Source organism: Lepeophtheirus salmonis, chromosome 3 (assembly GCF_016086655.4).
Source record: "Lepeophtheirus salmonis chromosome 3, UVic_Lsal_1.4, whole genome shotgun sequence".
Lineage (NCBI taxonomy): Eukaryota > Metazoa > Arthropoda > Copepoda > Siphonostomatoida > Caligidae > Lepeophtheirus > Lepeophtheirus salmonis.
The window spans coordinates 11,991,712-12,012,499 of NC_052133.2; the positions used below are offsets into that span (position 1 = coordinate 11,991,712).

Here is a 20,788-nt window from a genome sequence, read left to right on the forward strand (position 1 = left end):
TTTCTTTTTTTAATTTTAAAGGTTCTCTTAATTTATTAATATGTATTTTCTATTTTTAAGAAATTTATTAAATTAATACTTGTATCTATGTGCACGTGCATTAACTATTTAAGCATAGTATCATGTATCATTCAAATGTTTAATTAAAAAAATAGTGATACTTACTGTAGCCTAATTTTGTTCACTATACTGGGCAACTTCTTCTAGATTTTTATTTTATTGTTTTGTACTGGGGTGTTGAAGTTTTTAAGTTACCTGTTAGATCAAATTTCTTATTGGATTATAATGCAAAAATTATATATCTAAAGTTTCAGTCTTCAAAGGACGTTTTTTGACCTCCATAGCTATTAGAAAATAACTTTATTTACGAAATTCTCTATTTGTATAGGGATTGGAAGTTAATAATTTAAAGTAATGTTGCTGAATTTTAGTAGTCAGAATTTTTTAGTTATGCTGTTGAATTTCAAAAGTTTCATTAAAGTTCGTTAAGAATATAACCCTTATTTTTTTTATTTTTTTTTTTTTTTTTTTTTTTTTTTGGCTTATGATTTGTATGAGTATCCGAAGTATTTCGTTGGCCTACAATTTGTTTTTGTTAAAAATGAAAATAAAGTATTATATTCTTATATTTCAATTGAAAAAATGAACTTTAATCAAACTTTTGAAATTCAACAGCTTGACTTTAAAATTCAAACTTCTGAAAGGAAAGTCATTTTCAAGTAGCTTTTCATAAATCTTTTGGGTGCATGTCTAGGGGAAGGCCTGCAGTGTTCGGCATCTAAACACCGTGGCCCTCAAAGCACTGGGACTCCATGACAAATGTCTACATCCTTAGCGGGGCCAGGCCTTCAGCAGCTGCAAGCTATCATGCTGCTAAGGGCAGTTCCTTAATGATTAATAGAACTCAGACACACATCTATTTATATTATTAATTTTGCTGAAATTCTAGTACTTAATATTATATTATTTTTGATAAATAAACAAAATAGTGAGTTAACATTGCTTATGCTCCGTTTCCAAAAGGACAAGAATGCAATTTTTTGTTGAACCTTATATTCGTCGTATATTTATATATATATATATATTAGCCATTTTATTATTTATATGAATAAATTTTGGCTATCATATACAAATTTAAATGTATTTCTACTCTTTTGAGGGGATGCCTCTGAAACTAATTTCACTGCCCTTTCTACAGATTGGGAATGGCATGGATATTCCTCTAATTTCAAAGGCTCATTCTTTGCTTTCATAAGTTCTTTATCTGACCCATATTGTAAGATTGGAGGAACTGAAATTACTATCTTAGACCGATCAATCATATTTATGAAATGATATGATTCATAGTTTATTTTATCAGGAATTATGAATTGCCTATGGCGTCATATGAAATTTTTGCATTCAAGACTATGTTCAATGCAAATTTACGAACTTCTGAGTGTTCATCTACCAATGCTGCTAACAATATATTTTCATGATGAGCGAAGAAAGAATTTCGAGATAATTTTTTTTGTACAATAGGGGCCAGATCTTGATCAATACCTCTTGATAGTGAAATTGCAAGCTGAAAATGCTTCGAACCATCATAGCAATTTGTTTGACATTTAATTGCAAACCACATTGGAGCTTAATATTTTAAGATAAATGCTACCAATTTTAAGAGATTTTTGTTTGGCTTTTTATTCGATATATAATATCGCAAAATGCGATTAGCTTTGGTAAGCCATCTAGCCTCCTGCAAGGTTCCTGGTGATTTAAGAGGCAAGTGGGAACCAGGAGGAATTTTTCCAGACTGAATTGAAAAAAAAAATGACGAAAAGGTAGCGTTGGTCATTACTGAAATCTGCCAAAATATCTTCATTGATTTTTTAACTTTTCCTACAACAGGCCTGAAATTGAAGACTGGCATTTTTTGTAAATCTTCATTTATTGATTTTCCAATTAAGCCCCTATAAATACTAGGTATTTGCTGACCACAATCAATTTGTTTGAATACCTCCTTCAATATCAATTCATTCATGTGAAGTTGACACACCAGCCACCAGCCATTGAAGGGGTCTTTGGAGGGAATTCAACCCTCCTTACAATACTAGACTAAATTCCAACATTTGTGATGCAACCATCACATATGATAGCAATTATGGATTCTAAGCTTTCATGATCTTCTAGAACCAATAGTATTTCTCTAGCTTGATACTCCGTTTCCCACTTTTTGGTGAAACTTGGTCAATGTGTTCATGTCGGGGTTCTTTAATGGGGGAAAGCCCAACATCAATTTGTTTGTATCATTTTAAATTTCAAAAAAGAAAATGAAAGTTTATTCTTGTTAATTTAAATTTTTAGTTTCAAATCATGAAAGTTACAATTCCCCACCCCTATATATTTTATACGAATAAAAGTTAAAACAATTTTATGTTAGAGTACCTTTAATAATGACTATATGCTCTTATTTTTCTGTGCAAAATATAGGTCAATCTTGCCATCAAAACCAATGCATTTAATTTCATTGATTTTTCTTTTGAAGGTTTTGCATGAATTTTCCTGTATTTTCTGCCTTTTCCTTTTAACTTTTTGCGTATCTAGTATATTTGAAGGCGCAATTAATTCCATATCTGCTAAAAGAGAATTACCTACATATAGCAGCTACTGCTGTATCTGACAACCGAAATCTGTCCCCCATTATTACAAGATAAGGGGAACTCCCCTTATTATGGTCAGATTTTTTTAATTGGTTCACAGATTTTTCTTCAAAGTCCAAGTTCTCATGAGCATTTTCAGGCATAGGAAAATCTTCCACATCTGAAAAATTCGCTAAGGACTGATTTCAAGAATTTTGCTCCATTAGCCGTTTCTCTTCGTTATTTTCACGCTAAATTTGACATTCTCTCCTGCTGGCAGTATCCAAATTCTTTCTGGTAGTAACACAATCAATGGGTCCTAACATCCCCATTCTATTTTTTTTATCAATATATGCCTGCCACTCTTGAAGGGGGGAGGACATTTGTATTTATCTCATGCAATTATATTATCATAGCATTGACATGAAGCGATATCAAACATTTCCTCACATTCATTAACGAACATTATTATATACTAATTTATATAGAATTAAAAAAATAAGATATTGGCTGATTTTTTTTCCTTTTCATAAATAATTTTTATCTTTTTCGTCTATTTTCGCACTAAATCTGGGGGAGCGTAACGTTTATTTCACTGTAGAAGGAAGGGATTTAACTTTAGCAAAAAATTACATATCATGCAGTATCATTTTTTAAAGCACATAAAGCTTTTTTTATAAATAAGAAAAAAGTTTATTTCATAATTTTGTTTTACTTCATAAAGAAACCTTTCGGTACAAAAAAAAAATATTTTTTTAATTAAAACGGATTTATATTTACCATTTCAAACTTTTGAGGGGTCAGAATGTGTGATAACTCAATTTTGGGCTTAGTGATACACCCTAATATATATATATATAATTAATTTTTAAAATTGTGGAGAAAAAATATGACAATGAACATCTGGTAAAAAAATTAAATAGTAGCTGGTGTAATTGACTTATTTGGCTAACTACCTGATGTTTTTTGCTTTTTTTCTGTTATTTTTGTTTGTTTGTTTGTTTTTTTAAAAGATTGCATCATACAATAAAGGTATAGACGTGACAGGATATTTCCCATAAGAGGTCAGATCCCCCTAATGAGTCAACTAGAAAATTGATTATGCTATATTGATTTGACTGCAAATAAAGCCAAAAGGTTTCAATACAATAACAAGTTACTATCAACAAACCTAGGTAATAATAGATGATTATCCATTTTACAACAACTGATAAGTGATACTCTTTTTTCGTAAACAGTATTTAATAGAGGAGAACCTTTTAAACAAATAACTTTATTTACATACAAAGTTTTTTATATAATTGATTACCTATTATTAGTTTATATATTATAATGATATATTTCATTTATGTAATGTAATATGCCTTCATTGAATAGGTACATCAATAAATGAAACCAATATTATTAAGGGAGGAAAAAACATGATAATTTAACCTTGAAAACATTATAAAAATGACTACCAAAAAGCCCTAAACATAGAAATACTGGATCGAACAATGAATTGGGTCTTCCACCCTTTCCCTCAAAAAAAGTACAAACGAACTAATTTAACTTCTTAGCCAATGGTGTGTAATCCTTTCCAACTTGTGCACTATTTTTTCAATAGAGTGCAACAAACATAACTTACTTTATATTTTACATAATGCATGACAATCAGGCTGTAGATTCCGTAAAGTAGTATTTTAATTTAGTTTCTGAGTTTTTATTGGTGTAATCAATGAAAATTAATTAATTGCTTCCATTTCTAATATACAAAAAACGATTTTATCAGTTCCTTTTTATCGTTTATACTTGGCAAAAATGTTTTGAACACGAATTAGTCATCGAATAATGATGATGAAGAGCTATCAGGTCTGTTGTCTTCCAAGAATTGGTTTAAATTTTCAAAATTGGGTAATTAGAACGGATTTATTATGGGAAAATTAACATTTTGACGACCTTTTCAGAATTGCAACTAACTAATTATGCAGTCAAGTACTTCTACATATCCTATATAACTAAAACAATTGATGTGTTTTTGTGTCTGATGTATGTCTCACTTAGTAAAAGAAAAAAGAAGAAGGTATATTAAATACGAATTAAAAAAGGGAATTAGGAAAAAGATGAGCGAGTTAATATTAGTATGTATCTTCAATCTTAATTATATTTACGGTTAAAGAAGGAACATGCCAAGTTATCAATGACAATAAATAAATAACAGGGTCAAAAAATCGTTTTATTTTTACCAAAATCAGTATTTTAACATCATCAATTATATATGCCTTTTTCAAGAGTGTCAAAAGAAAGTGCAGGTTTGATTATATTTAGATCAAATGGACAGAAGCAACAAAAAATGTTGTAATACAAGGAAATTTTACAATAGAAATTTACCTATTATATAATAGTAGTTTATAGTAAATCGTTATAGTTTAAAATTTTAACATAGATAAGCTATTTTTCATAGGCTATATTTAAGATAATCTAAAAATCTATAAATGAAAAGGTTTTACAAGAGAAGCAATGAAATAAAAAAATTCCCAGATATCAAAGTATGGAAGTTCAGTATATGGACAATGAAGGACATCACCTACATATCTGATATGATTCTCAAAACTGTTTTTTAAAAAAACTTTAAATTTGTATCATCATTATGAAATAAAAATAAATTTTTCCGGATTTGTAAGAAATTGTTTCCTTGACATTTGGAAAAAATAAGTTATGATGTCACCTCTTGTATAAAAGTAGGAATATCAACGCTGTATAGCATAATTTAATTCAAATTATACGAATCAATATACAAGTTTATATTAAGGGGACAAATCAACAGCTGAAATAAATTACACTTTACATTTCCTCGTTAATTGTATACTGCCATTCACCATATCAAAATATATCATCATCTGCCAAAACCAAGAACAGATACCTTGAAAGTATGTAAGGTCAAAAAATAAAGTTATATTTAATATAAATTGTGTTCAGTTAAATATAAGCTTTTTAATCATGTATCATAACTACTTCCCTAAAATTGCTTTAGGTTAGGATATATCACAAATCAAATATTCATCCAAATGTTAATTGCTTCATCTATAAGGCCTCAGAACTCAGAGTTGGATTAAGTTACAGATGCAAAATTTCCTTTCGAAATGATCAATAATACCAGATAGTAAAATTCAGTCAAATCCTTGTAGAAATTTATAATGGTATGAATAAGCTTTTTGGCTCAAAGTTAGACCTCCAAACCAGAACTTATAGCTAAAAATAATCAAACATTTCAATAAGATGAGCCCAAACTTATATGGCTTTGTTATTGCAGCCCTTGGGCAAATTACAATTTCCTAAGTGTTGCCTTTTCAATGAAAAGTGTGTCCTATGCTTTATGTAGAACATACAAAAAATTTATTTATAGTTATTGTGGCGAGTTTAACAATCATAACTTGGTAAATTTCAAATATTTGACAAAATTTGGCAACAGTTAAAAATGAAAAAACATTTCATAAACTACATTGATTCTCAGGAACAAAAAATATTACCAAAGATGGAAATATTTTTTTCAGAGAGCGATTCCAATCGCATCTGAATATACAAATATTGATCAGTTATAAAACTTTTGATTATTTTATTAAGAGAAAAAAATGTTAATTTTTTTTTTATATATATATTCAAAATTAACAATCCTGCTTCTTTTTTTTTTTTTTAATCATAATAAATGTGATTTAACCTTCTCTGGTACCTTATTAGCTAACAACTTTGAATCGGTCAATATATTATACAGGCCTTTGAAATTGTTCAAAATGATTAAACAAAATTGTAAGGTATTATATTTACTTTCAAAACATATGTACAACATACTCCCTAGAGTAAATGATTTAACTCAAGTGCAACTCCATAAATTATGGTAATTTAATTGAAAAAAAAGGTTTGACCAGTCAAGTGAGAAGCAAATACATAAATTTAATTGAAATCAAGAAACACATTTATTGCCTCTTTTAGTTTTGGTTTTATTATGGGTATTCCGTTTCCAAATAAAACAATGTATAAACATTTATTTATTGACAATAGAATTCATGCCATAAAAATGTTAAGTCTATTACCCCCAAAAAAATAATATAGTCGTAAGAATAGAAACAAACTGAAGTCGTTAGGACTTGCTTAACATTTATTTATTTTTGTAAAGATCTATAAAACTTTTATATTTTTTCATTTGTAACATGATGATTTGTCATTGTTATGGGGATTATTGTTCTCGTATGAAATATATATTGAGGTTATGATTTTATGGATTCCATATGATTTATAACTCATAACAACACATCTAGTCTGCAAACAAATCTCAAAGCAAATTTAATCTACAGCTATACAGAATAAATCTTTCTCCTGCCATCATGGTAATTTTCTCCACGTATCACAACCTTTTTTTACAAAAAGAAACAGAAAAAAGGCCCAATTGGTAGTTAGACAATTTTTCCATCTATAGAATTATTATTAAATAATTCTATAGATATTTTTCTCAGCTTAACAAGAGATAATTTGAATTCCACCAGTCGACGATGTCTAGAAAACTGATAAGGAAACATAATTAGAAAAATTGACAGCTGACAACAAAATACAATGTAAATTTATGTGTTAATGAAGTTACGCCATGTTTACGAAAAAGATAATTTAAAATGTATACTAATTGGTCAACGTTAATTTTTCTTTTAAAACATTTAGGATTCTGAATTTTGAGTGTTTATACTCAAATGAACTCTAGTTAGGTCAGGGTGGCAACAATTTTCACTTAGTGTGTTAAATAATTGTTTGTCCGTTTTCTCGTCCCGTGTCCCTTCTAAAGGATCATTATTTTAAGGGATATATATTTTCTATTATTGCACAATCTAGGGAGACATTATCAATTAATTTCATATAATGAAATTAATTATTACTCAAAGTCGTAATTATTTTTCATTTTTTAAAAGAGCTTTATCTCTTTTAGGAATTTATCCAATTTTTTTTATTAAGTGAATAATTTTTTTTTAGCCGAACTTGAGTTTTAAGTAACTTCATATTATAAAATAAAATTTGAAAAAAAATTGTTTGACCTGTTTGTTCAGTTTAATTTTTTAACTTTTTTGATGGTAACGACAAAAAAAAACTCTCGTTATGGTTCTCTAGCCCCTCCACCCTACGACGACCTGCAGACGCCCCTTAATCAAAGTACATTATTGAACATTAATAATCCATGATAAATAATTTCCTATCAGTTATTTGCCAGCGTTTCAGACAGAATCCGCCCGTATGTTTTGCCATCACTGTGTAGGCGACTAAAGATTTTTTACTATTTCAGCTATCTAACAACTGAGTATGAATATTTTTTTTATTCTTTTTTGGTAAAAGAAATGGTGGCAAGGTACAATATCGTACTTAATGTTGATCATAAATAAAAAAAAATTACAGTTAAATAAGGATAAGTTAGGTGAATGTAATGTAAATTTAAAATTTGTTAATTTTTTTTTTTTTTAAATCCATTAAATTTTGATATTCTGTGATCTTTAGTCCAAAAAAAATTGTATTCTCCCTATATACAGTCCAGATGAATTGGAACATTCCTAAAGCAGGTCTATATCATAGATAAGCATAGATTGATAGAGGGCGTAAGTGTCGCATGAGATATCGTCAACTGTTGTATGCTCTCTGTATGGAAATCAAGAAAAAAATATGGTTAGTAGAGCACAAATAACCTGATAACAGCTGACGCCATCACGAGCCGACAACAGTATCCTCAATAAAAACTATAAAGCTCTTTATTATTGTTTAATGCACAAGAATGACCACTAGGGTGCCCTCTATCCAGTCAAAAGCTGACATGAAGACTTAAAGAAAGACGAAATTTCTGTAAAATCAAAATCAAAATACTCCAACCTATCATTTTTTTTCGTATAACTTGTATAAGCTTTGCTTAGAGCTTGAATGTTTCACATTTCATAATTTTTTCAGTCATATTTATTGTTTTATGTCCTATGAGGTTTTGCCGACATACAAGCACCTTGCATCAACTGACAAGGCGTACCTGTGACATTAATCCGTCTCTATATAGTATCTATGGTATAAAGTTTCTGCTGTTTATATTTCCATAATAAATATAAATAGTAATGTTATCTATCTCCAAAACATCAAACATTAATATATGTATTTCTTCAGCTGTCGATTACTCTATTCTAGCACTTAATTAATATTCTGGACACTCATCTGTTGAATTGGAATTAAGTATATCTTGTTAAGGAATTAATATACTAGCTATTAAATATACAACAGAGTGTTTTCAAGTGACGTGCTAAACCATCAAGTTCAATAAGTATAAAACCCATTTTACATTCATATTAGAAAAGGTAAAGTACCGTTGTACATATATTTGGGTGTCAAAATAAGTTATATATATAAAAGAGCTTAAATTTTTATTGTCTATCCAAAATATGTCTCTCAAAGATTAAGTTTTAATTTATATCAGAGTCTATTATGTATTAGCCTGTTCCGAAATGATTGAGACAGGTTAGTTTGAAGGGAAAAGAGTAGGGTTAGCTAAAAAATTCCACCAGCATCATTTTTTCAGAAATTTTATGCTAGAAATACATTCCATGGTTATTCAAAGACTAAATAGCTAATGCCTGCATACCAGATGTTACTCCATTTGTCACTGAACATGGAGACTCACAATTTTCGCTCGTACTTTTTGATACGCTACGAACTTGGAAAAACAGTGTCTGAGATCCACACCGACATCAATATCATTTACCCTGATGCCTGCCCTAGTCGTACAACCATCTTTCGGTAGGCTGGGAACTCCATGGTGATACTTTTAAGCTCAAGATTGGTGCCTCATCAGGACGTCCCCAAGAGACAGGGTCACCCAACAACATTGCCCAACAATGAAGAACAAAACTCACCTGAAGGAACTTCTGCTCATGTGGGACAACGCACGTTCCCACATAGCTAATGTCACCATGTTGTTCTTAACACGAAAAAAGGTAGAAACGATCAAACAGAGTCCCTATCGCATAGATCTCCATCTCTGTAACCTCACATGCGGCCTGCAGTGAGTGATGAAGTTAGTAAACAAAAAGAAGCTCTCCAGGCAGTTGTAGGAGTTGGAGAGCCATTACTACGACGTTATCCGAAATGGAAGAGACTATGTGACATGATTGAGTCCTTTTATTAAACGTTTGAATGTAATTTCTTGTCTGTCTGGGCAGTCTCAATCATTTCAGAACAATCTAATATTAAAAATATATTATTACATCATTATGAATTCTTATTTACATAGTATAAACAATAAAGCAAATATATTAGTTGCAAAAGACGTATATTTTTCTACCATTACCCTACTTTTATTGTCACAAAAAAAAGTAACTCTACAAATCGAGCCATTTTATAGGAACTTTCAATTATACTTTCATGTCATTAAATTCAAATATCACACTTTTTCTATAGCATCAAGTTTATTCATTTTTAAACATTTGATAAAATTTCTTCAACATTTTTTTAAATTTGTTCATTTTATAAAAGAATATATTAACCTGGCATTGTTTCTGTTTTTGATACAGTAAATGAGGTTCATAGTTCAACAGTTAAAACGGCATTCTCTCACAAACCTAAAAATTTAAACAGTATTTGGTTCTCAGCTGTTAATTTTTCCACTTCTTTTCCTGTTATCAGTATTCTGGACAACGTTGAGTAATTGAATTCAAATTACCTCATGTTAAATATATTAAATCTGAATAATTCCCTACAATTATTGTATTTATTGGAGAGATGTTTGGCCTCATTTTTTTTTTTTTTTTTGTTACTTTAATATGTTAATACCCGGTGATTTTTTCATTTTTTTTCTCTCTTTAATTGACTTTTCATTAAGAGATTTTAGAGGGATATAATTAAATTGGCAGTATATCTTATTTTATAACTGTGGGTGATTAGATAATTAGTCCTTGTTGATTCCTCAACGAGTTGAAAAAATGTTTTTTTTTTCCTAGGTAAATCAGTTTTCAGTTATCTGATTTGAACAAACTGTACCAATTTAGAAATTAACATGACATCGAAAATTGATGCCATAAAACTTAGCTCTATTGCAATATTACTCGTGGATATATTTAAGTTTAAAGAATTTTGCACATTTCAAATGATGAAAATGAGTCGATAAAATCAATTTTTATCAATCGGACCAGTAAAAACTAAAGAGCAAAATTGCAATTAGTTTAATTTTATAGTATGTCCTTCTAACGTCTGATTGGCCGTATTATAAAAAAAAATGATTTCTTATTGTCACATTTGAAAGAATAGGTATGAAAATCCATAAAAAGTTAAAAAATCAAGGTGTGTTTCTCGAACCCTAATGTGCTGTAATACAATTTGAATATCTGTGATTGTTTCTATTAATCTCTGGAATTTAAGGGTCGTTGTTGTTTTTATTTTATGCATTAATAAAGTCTTGACTAATATGTTTGCAAAAAATAAAAAAACTCTTCAACTTACACTAAAAAACGTGATTAATAGGACCAGGCAAACATACATTACATAAATATAATCATTCACATAATGAAAAATTATGAATATACACATAACTATGTAACAAACAAAAAAATTATGTGAATTTTTAATTTCCTCTCATTAATTACTTTTATTTTTGCAGGTCAAAAAACGCATAGTCGTCTTATAATAAGTGACGTAACAAAGGAAGACTCGGGGAATTACACCTGCTCAGCACCCAATACAGAATCTTCATCCATTGATGTTTTCGTTTCTCCAGGTAAATCAATAAACAAATAATAATTTGACAGGGCCTAACCAGTAGAAGATTGACATGAGAAGGACACAGTGGCCGTGCCACCTATATTGTATAGTGCGGCGAATTTGGAAAACAATTAATGATTTCAAAAAATGTTAAATGATTTTTTTTTCTATTCTCTTTAAAAAAGGTCCTTTTGTAAATATGTCAATAATTTGAAATAATAATATTACTATTATTTTTTTGAAAAAAGCCCACAAAAATAATTATATAGAACTGACACTTTGAAATAAAAAAAGTAATTTTAAAACATTTTTACAAAACAAAGGTCGTTTTAGGAAAATAAAATATATACATTCTCAAAAAATAAATGAAAAAAAAGTCATGGAGATATTTTTTCTAAGAAAAAAAAACTCTAATTTAAAAAAGGAAAAAAAAATTTATGTAGCACCCAATCGAAAGAAGATTAAAATTTTCTTTTATTTTCCTTTTTCATTGTCATTTCCCTCCATAGGTCACGGAAACAACAATTTAATGCAACAATCTGTTATGCATATACCTTTGAGGTGGGATATATTTCAGTTAAACATTTTAATCATCTTTTACACAATAATAAAGGCACATTAATAAAACACACAGACAATAAAAATGTCGACCATCCATAAAAACAAAATATAATAAAGTATAAATAATGAATGTAAATAATATTTGGTTAAAAAATAAAATCAATAAATAGAACAGTTTTTTATCGTGGAGGTAACAAGCAGGCATCGTCTTGAAAAACGTCCTCAAAGTGTTTATTACCCGAGAGAATTTTGATGATACTTTGTAAATTCCTTTTACTCCAACAATTTCCCCGCTGGCTTCTTCTTGGCCTGGCAAGAGAGTCCCTTTCTATCAGGAAATGGATATGAGACTCTGATCCTTCCTTACATAGTCTGTGCATTAGTACTCATCGACTAATCCCATTTTTTTAGATGCATTTTCATTGGAATGTGGCCAGAAACAAAGTTCACAAAATTTTTGTGTAATTTCAATTTCCATCAATGATTAGGACTTGTATAGAGCTGTTTCGTTTGACGGCAACATAGATCAATCTGCCATTACATGTTTTTTGTTCAAGACGGCACTCTCTGCTCTATCTACTAATTTGGCAATCGCAGAATCAAAATTTCCCCCATTGAAACCTGAACTGATTGGTCATTGGAACCTTTAGTTGTAAAGATTATATAGGCCAATAAATGATTCTCTCCATTCCTTTGACTATTGTGTTTGCCAATTTTACGGATCAAAATGCTTTGGTGGTTGAATAATATTCTTTATTTGGTTTTGCTAAAAACAAAATTTTTGGTTCACTCCATATTTTGGGATCATAAGAAAACTTCAAGGATAATATGTATAAAAACGCTATTCTATTATAATATTCGTCTGCCAAATTCTTACAAATTATTGAGCCAAGTTCATCAGGTCTTGGTTTTTAAAATTCTTGAAAGATTTAAAAACTTCTTTCACGAGTACTTCATCAGTTTTTTTTTAATATAATGAGTGGCTCTTTACTTTCCTCCAATTTTCTTTGTCCCATAATTTTCCCTTCCCTCTCCCATAGAGGTTGGCGTTGTTGAAATGAGTCAGAATCATTTTTCAAAGTTTACTTCGTTATTTTTTTAAATACCTAATGTATAATTATTTCTCCCATTGAAATAAATTTTCTCATTAAATACTAGATCCAAAATTTCAAAAACAAGTAGCTAATTATTATATTTTTGAATATACTTTTGTGAACCTGTGACGTGAAGGCACTGAAATTTAAAGATGGTCTATTCTGAGAAAATTATATTACGATACCAATGGTCTTGAAAAATATTCCACTATACTAAAATGTTTTTCTAAGCGTTTTTAAATAATTAATTCTTTCATACCCACAAGGTTAATAGATGTTCATCATTTTTCGACATATATATTTTTTTTTTAAAGTGAGACTTTTCAGCTTTTGACTAGAAATTGAGATTTTGTATTATTCAAAATAATTAATTGACTCTTGTTGCTGTTCATTATATAAAAAAAGATTTTTTTAATTTCCACAAAACATCTCTTGAAAAACTTAGATTTGAATTTGTTAAAAAAATTAGGTTGTTTTGTTATTTTTCTTTTTTCACATTTTCAATGTGGCAAAACGTATCTAACACAGGAAAGCCATAATAAAGAAATTAATTTTTTTATGTTTAATGATCCATTAAGTATATATTTGCGTATCCATCCATGGAACTTTTAAGAAATAAAATAGTGGAACTTGTCTCATTGAAAATTTCAAACCTCATGTAAAAAATGTGATACGCAGTAATGAAAATCATTTTTTAGTTTGTCTGGGATTTTTTGAGTTGGTAAACTAAAGAAATAATTTGCTTATCTTATCTCTTTTCATTATTTTTCGATTCCTAAGGAGTTAACTTCCTTTTCTACTATATACAATTAGATACAAAACTTGATTGAACATGTATGTGTGCTCACTGTTAATATAAGACAGAGAGTTTTATTGAGGATTTGTATGGGAGTTATAATTGTAAGTCCTTGTTGGACTCAGAATATAATTGAAGATCAACAACATTGGAGTAATTCTAGACCATGTCTTTGTTTATTTCCTCATCGTGGTTTTCTCAGAGCTGCTTGTAGGTAGTTAATCTAATGAAACATCCTAAAATCTAAGCTACTTTCCCCAAAAACATTCTTCAAATTGGTTGAGGTTGCCATATTGATTTTCTGTTGTTGTTCTTGTTTTTTGAACATCACAAAAATACTCCCAATTAGCTTAACTGATGATACATATGGTAATAAAGGGCTGAATAAAGTATCTTGTCAAATAGATCTTTCTGTTTCTAAATGTCTCAAGTAAAAATACATTTAAAAACGAACTACTTCATAATTTAATAATGTAATTATTACGTTACATATTTTCAATTTCAATTATGGCAATGTTAGTTTTTCTAATACTCAAAATAAGTTACAACACAAATAATTACTACAAGGAATACATAGTTGACCATCAATATATATGTTACATATGATTATAAGAGTCAAAAGGAAAAATATAATTTTGTCAAGGTTTGTTCTATATTCGTCAGATTGGTCGTTTCGATGACAGAGGCCAATTTGAACCAGTTTTGAAAAATATGATACCGAATTTGATATATATATATATAGCTAAAAATCTTGAGTTGAAGATTCAGCAATACCCTTTAAGACCAAAAAATATCTGTAGCACTAACTGTCCGGTATATCCGAGAAACAAATTACCCGGCTTGTTTGGAGTATTACTTTAGCATGTAATACTAGAAACATATAAGTGAAGACACAAGCAAACCCACAACAATAGGAATAGAAAAACTGAGGAATTACTACAATAATATAACCCGTGGTACTAATTGTTAGCTTTTTCTAGCTCCCCTATTTTTTGTTGTTGGCAAATTGAAGAGTGTCTTATATTTTCCTAAGCTGTTATCATTATAATTTAATCCATAAGAATTGAAATTTGTTTTCTACTGCATACAATAATAAAATACAAAAACTCGATTGAGTGTGTGCTAATAAATGACGGAAACTAACATAAAGGATTCCTCATCAAAGCTATTTGTAGTTGATCTAATGAAGCATCCTCTCCTCCAAAACATTCTTCAAATTGTTAGGGATATGATTATTATTTTTGGTTGTTGTTGTTTTGTAACATGCCTAAAATCAATATGATTTTCATCGCTAGCCATAAAATAAGTTCAAAAAGTCCCTTGTCAACCTTTTTATAAAACAATATATTTATTATATTTAAATCGCCAAAATATAGCAATATAAAAAAAGAGGGCAGTGATATACAGGATATTGAAATGAAATGATTTTTTGACGAGTGGCTATTACGTTTTTCTGATGCTATAGAAAAAAAGACATGTTTCAACCACCCCACTTCCCGAGTTTCTCCTAGATACTACAAACTATAAATACTTTTGAATGTATATAGAAATATCATTCAAACCTATAGGTACTGTATTGATTTAATAGGAAAGCCTATTCAATCAATGACAATACTAGAAACACATTTCATTTGTTATTATCTGCAAGAGACATATCACGAAAATACATACATACATATTACAATGTCTCGTTTTTTGTGCTAATTTGTTTATTTCCCTACACAATTACATATATGACCTCAACATAGTGGGAGTTCACTTGGGCCTATTTGACGTGGAACAGGCTATTTCAATTAGAAAAATAATAATTTATTAAAAAACGTTCTTTAATTGGTCAAATAGACTTGCACCAATTAAGTTTAAGAAAGGGTGGCATTTTTGTAAAGAAAACACTAAGTTTATTCATTAGAAAAAGAAAAACAGTCGTTGCATCACTTCTTTCTTCTGTTTTGTTCATATTTAATAGACAATCGTGATGTCAACTTTTCCATTTGAGCCAAGGATTTTAGTCTATCCACGGTGTAAATTGTTTTAAAAATGGGCGAAAAATATATATGAATTGAAATATAATTATAATAATTGTCCTTCACTAATACTATTTTAAATGTAAAGGGTTCTCATCTTTATAGCAGTAATTCATGTTCTTCCCAAAAATCCTATAAGTCAGCCAATAGAGACCTTGGTTTTAATTTAGAACTATCAAAGGTATTACTCCTCCCTTGCACTCCTTCTTTCTTCACAAAAGTTGCATCCTTAGTATATTGACATTTTTGGAAGTAAAAAATTATGTTTAGAAATTAAAAAAGACAAAACGCTTGTAACTTGTAATATTTTTTTCTTTTTGTTTATTATTTAATAGGTCGGCGTATTGTTGACTTTTCCTTTCGAAGAAAGCATTCTTGCCAATTTTTGGTATAAATTGTTTTAAACATGCATTATAAAATAATTATATATTAATTTAAATATAATTAAAATACTTCACTGCACTATTGCTATTTTATATGAAGACAGTTCTCTTATTCATAGCAGTAATTCATTTTTCCCCCGAAATTCTAATTAATTTATTACAAAAAAAAAAGGTGCAGACAAAATTAATATTAAAATATATATAAAATACAGTTTTTGCCTCATGTTTGGAATGATAATATGGGCAAATTCGAACTAAAAATCTTTTTCTTTTTTTAATCAAAATGCCTTGAGAGGCCTCAACTTTTGTGATAGTAAGTTTTTTTTTATTGTGACCAATAGAAAAGGTTTTTGTGCAGAAAACATAAAATATTAGCCTAAAAACGAACAATCTATTATACATATGTATCTAAAAAGATTTTGTAGGTACCTACTCTAATGAGCAAGGACACACTACATGAGGTTTTTACGAGTAAAAGAGAACGATTGCAGTATTATATTAAAATAAAAATAATTATCATTAGTAAAAAAAATATAAATATTATAGAATCATCATATATCTTTGATTGTGGACATGTATATTTGTGTTACAAATCAACATTGTTGTTTATTTGTTTTGTTTTGTTTTCAGGGAAGGGGAGAGAGCTTTATGGTTTACAAACCATAAATTCCTTGTTTATTAGTATTTCATTCATACTTTTTTTATGGCTTTCAATAAAATGTCAGTATAATGTAAAGCCTTCAAGACTAAGCAGATTCAGAGATTAATTAGAACAGCAACAACAAAAAAACGTTATTAATCAATGTTTTGCATGGATCATAACCATCAATATACATACATCAGACATAGAATAATGATGAATAAAATAGGCAAATGTTGTGTATTATAAACCTTTTATTATTTTTTATTACTTATTAAATACAGAGTAATGACATTCATGGATTATTATTTTTTCATTGTGTACCATAATTTTGTGTAAGAGAAAATAAATATTCTGATCCTGTCAATTTGAAATGAAGCTTTATACATGATTAATGATATGGCTTTTATTTTTAATAACCTTAAATATAATGATGTTCTAAATTAAATGACGTCCTAATCTCCATGCGTTTTTGCCTTTTAACTCTCTTTCAAAAGCTGTTCACTTATTAGGATATAAAACATATAGATAGTACCTTTAAAGAAGTAAAAATGCTCTTCAGATTGCCAAGTACTAAAAATTTCATGCGCGAGTAAATGCATATTTTTACAACACATTGAATTTTTTTATTATTACATATTATATCAAGTAAAATCCAACTTCTTCTTTAATATTCTAGGAGTTATTCTCTAGTATGAACAGTGACCGTCGCGTCTACGAACAGACAAACTTTGATTTTATAATATAAAAGTTAACTCCCTAATAAATTTTTCTTTTGACTCTCCGTTCATAACAGTTTGATATTTTTTTAAAAAATATGATTTGATATGCCAGGGAGTATTCTAGATCGTTGCTATGCCTAATATATGTAAAGTTACTTTTTTTTTCTAAAATGAGTTGATTTAAACGCCAAGGAGATATCATTCATTCTTCGATACCACTTTTATAAAATTCTATACAAATAATCTCTTTTTATCTTTTTTTTTAATATGACCCCGAATCCTTGATTGCATTATTATTTCTTAGATGAAGTATCTACCATCAAAAACGACTTACTTTCAACATATATAGACTCAAACAGATATACCTTGCCTTATTAATATAGATCATGACCTCTGCAAACAAAGTTGAAAGGATACCATTTTTTCAGCTCAGTCTATTTGTTTGTGAGAAGGATTACAGAAAAAAAATTCAGATTGATTTTATAAAACTTTATGGAAAGTGGTCCTTAAAAAATCTCAACACATTCAATTTTAAATTTCAACAAGATATAATTTATTAACTAACAATAGAATTTCAACAAAATTAATACAATATAAATGTGTGGCTGAGCTCTTTTCATCATAAATATAGTTGCCCTCAGCAGGAATGATTGCTTCCACGTGATGGAGAGGGCCTGTTATCCTCTGCAGATGTTGTTTTCTTTCATGGCGCCCAAATACTGGCTGATTTTGAGGACCTTGATGCTTGGATGACAGACACTGCAGGCCTTTCTCTCGACATGCACACAAAAAGTATACTCGAGGGAGTTGGCATCACGGTTGTAGGGGCCAAAAGTGGCAAAAAAGAGTTTAAAGAACTCAAAAGACTTTTGCACTGGAGAAGATGGGGTTATCTCGTTGCTGGTGTAAAAAGTGGCTTTCCCACACTCCCAAGGCTCTTTTCAACCACTTTTTGATAACTCTCTGGACAGTCTGGTCTAAAACCACAAGATCTCTTGTATGGGCCTCTTGAACTTAAGGGGATTGGCCTGGGCTGTTTTCTTTAACTCATATGGGTAAAAGTTGGCCTTTTTGACAGAACCCTTCTTCTTCTTCAACATGCAGACTTGCTGACGCCCAACTTCTTGGAGTGTGCGAATGGAAATTCGTCGATCACGTTCAAGTGCCATTTTTTTCTACGTGTACGTAAGCTAGAGAACTCAAGTTTGTATTGTAACTAATTGTTTATGCTTTAATATATCGAAACATAAATTCATTTCAAATACTCAACCTTCAATAATTATTGAATTCGCAAGTGTTCAGATTTCGATGGACTACCCGTTATATAAATTAACAGTAAGAGGCTATTAAATTTTGAGATGTCAACGTAACTGTTCAAAACGTATAATCGAACATAACTTTGGAACAAATGAAGATACATAGTTCAAATCAGTTACATTTTGTAAGTATAATACAGGCACTGAATATCAATTTAAATATTAATAAGGTTAAGGTCACACAAAAGGTGAAAAAATGTGCAAGATTGCTAACTGTTAATTAATAACATACAGAAGATCGGACTGTTGATTTTATGGGGAAATGATTATTGGAGGAGTTTTGCACTTTACAGTGTTGCTTCTAGTTATTCATTGTTTTGCACCTTTCTGATCAAGATTTGGTGAAAAAAAATAGAGAGTATTGCATGATAATTAGTAATGAAAATAACGGATATATTGGACCAGTAAAAATAAAATAAACTGAAAATGAACTTGGTAACCCTGACAATTTGAAGAATGTTTTGGATGAGAAAAGTTTAGTTGTCATGAAGTTTCATTCGCCAAATTCTGTCCTCAATTCTACTCTGAGTCCAACAAAGACTTACCATTATAACTACTCGACAAATCCTCAAGGTTATACTTCGTCGTTTATGAGCACACACGAATATTTAATCAGGTTTTGAATATATTTTAATGTGGTAGGAAAGAAAGTTCACAATTCAGGAATTAAATAATAATAACAACAACTAAGAAAAAGGAAATTCATTCTTCAGATTATTAACTCCATAAAAAGGGTCATCTTTAAAAATACATACAATTTACATCACTAAACATAAATTACCTTTATGGAAATTTTTTAAAAAGGTGGAAAGGGAGAAACAATAAGGACGTAATTATGACCACAAAACTTCTTGGTAATATTTAATTTTATTGCCAAGGGAATATTTGTTTCTTTTAGTGCATTTTATTGTACAACACCTTCAAATGTTTAATCAAAATAATACGTGTCGTCTATAACTTGGGATCGTTTAATTGCTCCCCATAAAGTTGTTGGTGGAGCATTATACAATTTTGAAGCTTTACGAATACGCACACCTCTGGTATGATCCTCAAATATCTTTTGAAGGCCATATAAGGAATATTTTTTGGAGCGTTTTCTTTTATAAACCCTTGGCATTTTGATACACTTACCCCTTCATTTAAAATAAAAACATAAAAGTACATAGATATTATCATTTTCATCTGAAGAGGGTGAAACCGTACAGGTGAGTTTCAACCAGAACACTTGTGTTCCAAATCACCCCACAATACTGATTTCAAATTATAAATTAAAGCACAAAAATATACTAAAATTACTTACAACTTATCTTCACTATAAATAATTGTTGTTAGATTAGGAATAATTTTATAAACAATATCCCAGGAATAAAATTAAAACTTGATTAGATATATATCTCCTCACACCTGACTAAAAATTATAACAAAAGTACCATCAAACTTTGATCTCCTCTAACTCCTTGCACGAGTATCCCTTAGCAAATCCATTGCATAACAAAGGAAGTACTGCCCTTTGAATAAGATTGAACTTGACCAAACTAATTTAAACATGATAGTTTCCGAAAAAAACAAGTTTATGTTTTCATCTGCAGTTTGAATTCACCCGGTTCTCCCCTACAAATGTAATCCTTAGCAAATTTTCATATAAATATTCTAGCTTTCATATATGCTGACGGGCCATATATCTTCTCAATAGTATATTTGTATGTATGAACATATCCAGTTTATTAATTATTACTAGTTAAAATTAAAGAGCCACTTAGTTATTAAAACATGAGTTTCACAAACAAGTTTTATTGTTTTTAAAGTACATTTTTATAAGTAATGTATATCAAAAAATTAATCATTAATAGTAGTGTTGGGTTTCGGTGTGAAAGTCCTAGACCGGTCTGCGGCAG

At 29.4% G+C, this 20,788-nt stretch overlaps 1 protein-coding gene across 2 annotated transcripts in view; it reads left to right on the forward strand.

Annotated features, from left to right (window-relative positions):
• Positions 1–20,788, forward strand: part of dpr12 (defective proboscis extension response 12) — a 382,253-nt gene that overhangs the window by 320,450 nt on the left and 41,015 nt on the right. For both annotated transcript variants that reach the window (XM_040708020.2, XM_040708021.2), the window contains exon 7: positions 11,257–11,373. In XM_040708020.2, coding sequence (XP_040563954.1) covers positions 11,257–11,373 — 117 coding nt within the window. The remainder of the gene's footprint in view (positions 1–11,256; positions 11,374–20,788) is intronic.